Here is a 7,679-nt window from a genome sequence, read left to right on the forward strand (position 1 = left end):
GACCCATCCTTGAATCCCGGAGTAAATCCTGCTTAATCACTGTGTATGAGTCTTTCAGTATACTGTTAAATATGGTTTGCTAATGTTTTGTTAAGGATTTTTCCATCTATGTTCATCAGGAATATTGGTCTGTAATTTTCTTGTATTATCCTTTTCTGGCTTTGGTACCAGGGTAATGGTGACCTTGTAAAGTCATTTTGGAAATATCCCTTCTCATCAAGTTTTGGAAGAGTTTGAGAAGGATTGGCATTAATTATTCTTTACATTTTTGGTAGAATTCACTAGTGAAACCATCTGGTCCTGTGTTTTTCTTTAGTGGGAGGTTTTTTGATTATTGATCATTTTCTTACTTGTTATTGGTCTGTTCATATTTTCTATTTCTTTATGATTCAGAAATGTTGGGTTTTTAGTGGGGTTATTTGTCCATTTTTAGTGGGGTTATTTGTTGTTTTATATGAATTTATAACCGTTCTTTATATATACTAAATGCAGGCCTCTTAGCAGATGTAAGATTTGTAAATATTTTGTCTCACTCTGTCAATTGTCTTTTCACTTTTTTGATGTTATCATTTGAAGCTTTTAATTTTTGATGAAATCCTAATCCTAGGTCATGAAGATTTACTCCATTTTCTTCTAAGAATATTTTGGCTGTCACCCATGGATCTGTAACTAATTTTGAATTAATATTTGTATTTGGTGTGATGTAGGGGTCCATGTAGATGTCTAATTGTCCCAGTACTATCTGTTGGAAAGGCTGTTTCTTCTCTATCATACATTGAATTTGAATGTTTACATAGGTTTTTGCTTTGGAGCTCAATTAGAGTGCTTTTGGCTTTTAATTTAATTTAAAAGAGGATTTTAACCCATTTACATGTATTATTATTGATGATATATTTAGTCCTATTTTGAATATCATTTAGGTCTTCTGGTTCCCATGTTTTCTTTCTTTTGATTGCCTTTCCTTCAGGTATACAGAATAAGTGTTTTTAACTGCTTTATTTCTTCTTGCTAATAGGAAGAAACTCTCAATAATATTCATTTAAAAACCACATATACTAATAGTCTCATTGCTTGAGAGTTACATTTCAAGTTGCATTAAGAGTAGGTGTACAGTTCACTAGTATAAATGTAGATGATTGCATTATGAACTTTTTAAGGACAATGAAATATGATGATAGCCGAAACCAGTTTGGCTCTGTGGATAGAGCGTTGGCCTGCGGACTGAAAGGTCCCAGGTTCAATTCCGGTCAAGGGCATGTACCTGGGTTGCGGGCACATCCCCAGTGGGAGATGTGCAGGAGGCAGCTGATCGATGTTTCTCTCTCATCGATGTTTCTAACTATCTCTCTCCCTTTCTCTCTGTAAAAAATCAATAAAACATATTAAAAAAAAAGAAATATGATGATAGATATTCAGAGGATTTGATTAAAAAATGAAATGTCTCATATTAATATATAATAATGATAAACAAATTAGACATATATATGACACTACTGTCTTAATAACTATTTTTTTTACTTATCTTTATTTAGTAGCTATTTTTAAAATTTCTGCAGAATCATTCAGTGCTTGAAATATGTATACCACCAAGACTCGAAGAACTATATATAACAAGACTAGAGGCCCGGTGCACAAAAATTTGTGCACTCAGGGGGTTCCCTCAGCCCGGCCTATGCCCTCTTACAGTCTGGGACCCCTTGAGGGGTGTCCACCTGCTGGCTTAGACCCGCTCCCAGAGGGACTGGGCCTAAGCTGGCAGTCAAACATCCCTCTGGCAGCCTGAAAGCCCTCGGGGGATGTGCACTTGCCAGCGGGGAGCAGGCCTAAGCTGCAGTTGGACATTCTTAGCGCTGCTGAGGAGGTGGGAGAGGCTCCCACCACCAACACTCTGCTGGCAGCTGGCAGCCTGGCTTGTGGCTGAGCAGAGCTCCCCCTGTGGGAGCACACTGACCACCAGGGGACAGCTCCTGCATTGAGCGTCATAGTGTCCAGTGATTCCCAGTCGCTCTGCTGTTAGGGTCAATTTGCATATTACCCTTTTATTATATAGATAGAGGCCTGGTGCATGGGTGGGGGCCTTTTCCCAGTGCTTCCTTGAGGGGAGCCAGGGCGGGCCAGGGAAGGCAGGAAGCTTGGCTTCCTCCACTGCCAGGGGGAACCCAAGCCTCCTGCTTGCTCCAACTCTGTGGCTGCCACCATCTTAGTTGGGTAAATTTGCATACTCACTCCTGATTGGTTGGTGGTCGTGGCTTGTGGTTGTAGAGGAGTGGCTGCGTTATGGTTAATTTGCATGTTTCTCTTTTATTAGTGTAGATAGTGTTGTGTAATATTACTACAAATATAAGTGAAATTAAAGCTCTTGAAATATATTTTTCTGTTTTCACACCTTATTATAGGAAGCATATTCTTTAATTGAGAAGGTTGAAGTAGAACAAAATGCTCAATATTTGTATCTGAAAAATATGGAAAGTTCAAAAGAAAAGAAAAGCAGAATCCCTCCTCCACCTATCCTGCTATCCCGAACTCATTGTTCTGTGATGTTGAAACCTGCTCCATTTATTTCAGATGTTAAGGTATGTTGTCCACTATTATCTTTACTTCTGGCAATGCAATATAAGTACTTTTATGACTACAATGATTGATACTTTTATTGCTTTTAGGGCCTGACTAGTCTTATTTATAGGCACTGAACACTGGGATTAATATTCTAATGTAGTAATTATACTTAGTTTCTTCATGATCTTTTCCTTTTTATGCTGGTTCCCTTTATGCTCTTTATAGTCCTGCTATACCCACATATATAATAAAGAGAAACAGTAGAGAAGCATTTGTAAGTATTTTCATCACCATGACAGAGTCATATGCTGACATTCTAGTGTGATAGTTGAAGAGGGTAGATGTTATTCTCAGAGTCAATGATGGAGATGAATTTGGGGATGGTGAATTTAGTGTTCTTTCCAAAGTTCCTCCAAGTAAATTGGGATGCTTTTAATACAAACACACAAATGACAATTCCAACTATATTATAAGTCACACATTTTTATGTATTTATTGAAGAATGTGCTCTTTTTTCCATCCTCAATGCCTTGGAATTCAGCCTAAATGTTACTGTAACTTGAGATTTTAGTTTCCTCACAAACATTTGGTTCTACCTAATTTATATTTTAAATATTACCTTTTCCTCTTTTGGATGATCAACAACATGCTCTTTGATGTTATATAAAAATTAAAGTTGTGTCTTTGATTCTTTTAGGACTTCCACTTGAGATTACACTGACCTGGTATAGTGGGAAGGGCATGGGCTTGAAAGTCAGATGCAAGTTTAAAAATTCCAGCTCCACCTGCTAGCAGTAGGACTCTCTAGGAAATCTGATTATACTTCCTGAGGTGCTCTATGTTTTGTTGTGCTTTCATTTGTAAAATATGTTTACTGTGAAAATTAAATTAAGTATTATATAATATTCTTGGTATATTAACTTTTCCCCTCATATCTTATTAAATATACGTAGTAAAGTTTTCTAAAAGCAATTAATAATGTAACCATGATTACATGATTTAATTTTTATTTTTTCGTAAACATTGTCCAATGAGCATTGAGTATCTATCATCTATCAAGCAGCGTAAGGTAATTGAGGTATAAAAATAAACACAAATAAAACATGGTTCTAGTCTTTGAGGAGTTTTAGACTGATGATAGATGGTAATACCATTTTCCCAATGCCTTATAATTGGGGGAATAGAAGTATCATTTGTCTTATGTCTAACTGCGCTATAATAAATGCGTTATTCCAATTGCTAGCCATTTTAAGGTTCAACTTTAGATTTTTCTGGATATGTTGAAAGAATAGGGAGTCACTGATTTTAGAAATTTCGAGCAGAACCATGACTGGATGATTTACCAAGAGATTTAGTTGTTGTTTTTCAAATGTTTTGGTTTATTTTACCAAAATCTTATTTTTTATGCATTTTAAATTAGTGACTATTTTATTTCATAATGCTTAGAAATAGGAAGACATGAGTCCCATATTTGACTTGTAGTTGTTGGACTTAGCACTTTATATTAAGGTTTTTTTTTGTTTTAAAAAATCTATATTTTATTGATTTGAGAGAGGAAGGAAGAGGGTGATAGCGATAGAAGCATCATTGATGAGAGAGAATCATTGATCGGCTGCCTCCTGCACGCCCCACATTGGGGATCGACCCCGCAACCCAGGCATGTGCCCTGACCAGGAAACAAACTGTGACCTTCTGGTTCATAGGTCAACACTCAAACGCTGAGCCACGCTGGCCGGGCCACATTATATTAAGTTTATTTATGTAATACATTAGCAGAGTTATATACTCTAGGAAATTACTGTCTGCTTCCTACTGAGCAGCACTAGATGGTGCTGTGGGCTTAAATACATTTTCTGGTTTGAGAATTCAGCCATCTTTTGTTTGATCAAAATCACTGTTAAGGTATTTGTTTCATTAAAATCTGTCTTAATAGTTGAAAGTGCTGATGCTATTTATGCATGTTTACTTCTGAAGTTAGTGATGATTTGTTTATGGTGTCATTACTCTTATGTAGATTCTAATCACACATTGCTTCTTATAAGTAATTATATAAACTAAGATGTTTTCATCTGTGGAACAAAATATAAAGCCTGCTTGTAAATATGCTTTTAGAGAGAATTTTACCCTTCAAATTCTGGTTGATAAATAGAGCTTAGCTTAGAGCAATAACGGTCTAAATCATAAGCATAAACTTCCTTTTTTTTCTCTTTATGAAAAATGGTTCATTTTTTTTTGCATGGGCGGTCAAGGAAAGTTAGTTTCTCATTTTTGTGTGAGATTCGTCTGATTTCTTTTCCCAACCTCCAGCTTCCAAGTTCCTTCAGGACTCTCTGTCCTTAGAGTTCTCCTGACTTTGTATACGGCTCCTTAATCACTTGAGAAAATTTTTTTGGAAACACAAAGTTTGGCCACCTCCACCAGAAATTCTTATTCACTGAGGCCATGCAGGCTCGGGTGTATGTAATTTTTTTAAATGATTGATTCTGTACAAAGCGTATTTTAAAAAGTGATTCTGCTGCGTAGTCCGAGTTGAGAACTACTTGAACAGACAAGACACAATGAGGGTTTTCTGATGACCCAGAAGAAGAGATAGCAGACTAAGCTGTGAGAAGCCTTTGCTCCTTAGAGAAGGTTACATTTCGCTTGTCATCCAGTTTCCTTGTAATTTAGGAATTGAGATGTTGTGAGGCGGAATCTATGGGGAAAAGGGAATGCCACAATGATGACAAATCCTCTGTTCTTAACCCCTGGTCAGTATGGCTCCGAATAATGCTGGTCCCTAGGTATCAACTTGCTCCCTTTCCTTATAGTGAGAATAGTTCATTACAATAAAGGATTTCCGTTATTTTGACATTTTGGCAGAAGGGCCATTGTCTAGGCATTTAATCAAGTTTAAGTTTGGTTGTTTGAGTAGAATGTGCATTTTACTTTTGGTTTATACCAGGGGTCCTCAAACTTTTTAAACAGGGGGCCAGTTCACTGTCCCTCAGACCGTTGGAGGGCTGGACTATAGTTAAAAAAAAAAACCCCACTATGAACAAATTCCTATGCACACTGCACATATCTTATTTTGAAGTAAAAAAACAAAACAGGAACAAATACAATATTTGTATTTGCATGTGGCCCAAGGGCCGTAGTTTGAGGACCCCTAGTTTATACCTATATTTAAGAATTATCAAAAGGATATCAAAAGATGCATGCACTGGAGAAAAAAAATTACCCATAATCTTACCACTTTATTACCCCAAATCTACCACTATTCTTATTTAGGAACATTTTCTTCCAGGCTTTTTTTAACATGTATTTTTATATTTTATATTAAATACTATAGTTTAGTATCTTGCTTCTTTTTCCACTTACTTTTTTGTCATATATTATTAAATAAAATTTGAAAATCATTCCAGTGTTGGTCTTTTTCCCCATCAAGATTAAGTCATCTTTGGAGCCACTCCCTGGCACTATCTGACCTTGGGCCAGTTATTAAACATCTCTGTGTCTTCATTTTCTGTAAAGCAAAATGACAATAGTAATCCCAACTTATAGTGATGTTGTGAATATTAGAAAGCATATGTAAATTCCCTAGCAATACTCAGCATGTAGGAACTGCTCAGTTAGTGGTAGTTAAAATAATTAAGAATGAATAGTATTTTATCCTGTTAGTCCCAGGTAAACTAGCCTATATTTGCCTTTTAAAAAAAAGATTAAACCTAAGTACTTTTGTAAACCTAGATGTCATGTTTTAAGACTTGCATAGTTACATTTTCATTTCTTTGCCACATCCTGATAAAGGAAATTGAATGCCTTGTTAACCAGACTACAGATGCTGGGCTTGTCTCTCTCCTCGGCAGGTGTCGTGGTACCGCATTTTGGGCTGCAAAGCAGAAGGGAGCCATGGAAAAGTGAGACTAAATAATAATCGTCTCCCAAACTCAGGAGAGGCGGTATGTCAAATGAAAAATAAAAACAAAACAAACCTCTAATTGTCAAGAAATCTTACCAAACATCTCATTTAATGACAGTTTTTTCCTTTATGAAGTCATTATCATTTCAGTGAATTTCTCTCATTTCAACTTGAGTCTGACTAAAATCTAACAGTAAATGAAAATGTTTTTTTTTATATATAAGGTTTACTTAACTATATACTTAAATTTACATTACTTTAATTTTCATACGTAACTTGGAATGTTTTTGTTAATAGATACCAGCGGATGGTAAAAGCATTTTTGAAGTGAAAGGTTTGGAAACCAATGAAAAATATGTCTTTGCAATTGCTGCTTATTCTTCTAACGGGCAGCTTGTCGGTAATGCTGTTGGGGAGACAACTAAACCCATTCTCATTTATCCACCTCTTTCTGCTGTTACTGCTCGGATGTTCCTGACCCAGGTACAAGAGATTTCTGCTCATATTTTTGTTCTTTACGTGTTTTTCCATTGAGCAGTTATTAAGTAATATCTGATGGGGGGAAAAAAAATACTGAAATGAAAAAAGAAAAAAAATGATTGTTATCTGATATTCTATCATCCAGAGAAGCAGTTCTTAACCTGGGGCAATTTTGGCCCCCAGGGGACATTTGCAGTGTCTGGAAACATTTTGGGTTGCTACAATTTAGAGGGGTGCTACTGGTATCTAGTGGGTAGAGGCCAGGGATACTGGTAAGCATTCTACAATGTAAAGGACAGCGCTCGGCCCCAAAAACGAAGAATTATCCAGTCCAAGCCCTGACTGGTTTGGCTCAGTGGATAGAGCGTCGGCCTGCGGACTGAAGGGTTCCAGGTTCGATTCCAGTCAAGGGCATGCACTTTTTTTGCGGGCACACTGTCTCTAACTCTCTGTCCCACTCTCTTCCTCTCTGTAAAAAATCAATAAAATATATATAAAAAAAGAATTATCCAGTACAAGATGTCAGTAGTGCCAATATGGAGAGAACAGGAGATATACTTTCATCTGTGTGTGTATATATGGGTGTTATACATGCACATACATACATATGAATTATGTCTATGTAATTTTATAATACATGTTTTCCATTATTGCAATTTAATCTCATAAAGCAGGAATAATTCCTTCTCTTATGAGTTTGCTTTTTATAATAACAGTTTTTCCTGGAATGAATATATATATA

General features: G+C 36.3%; 1 protein-coding gene across 1 annotated transcript in view; it reads left to right on the forward strand.

The window, feature by feature from the left end:
* Positions 1–7,679, forward strand: part of CFAP54 (cilia and flagella associated 54) — a 236,245-nt gene that overhangs the window by 66,137 nt on the left and 162,429 nt on the right. The window contains exons 20-22 of the mRNA XM_015559991.1: positions 2,397–2,573; positions 6,405–6,497; positions 6,755–6,940. Of these exons, the coding sequence (XP_015415477.1) occupies positions 2,397–2,573; positions 6,405–6,497; positions 6,755–6,940 (456 nt within the window). The remainder of the gene's footprint in view (positions 1–2,396; positions 2,574–6,404; positions 6,498–6,754; positions 6,941–7,679) is intronic.

Source organism: Myotis davidii, unplaced genomic scaffold (genome assembly GCF_000327345.1).
Source record: "Myotis davidii unplaced genomic scaffold, ASM32734v1 scaffold13, whole genome shotgun sequence".
Lineage (NCBI taxonomy): Eukaryota > Metazoa > Chordata > Mammalia > Chiroptera > Vespertilionidae > Myotis > Myotis davidii.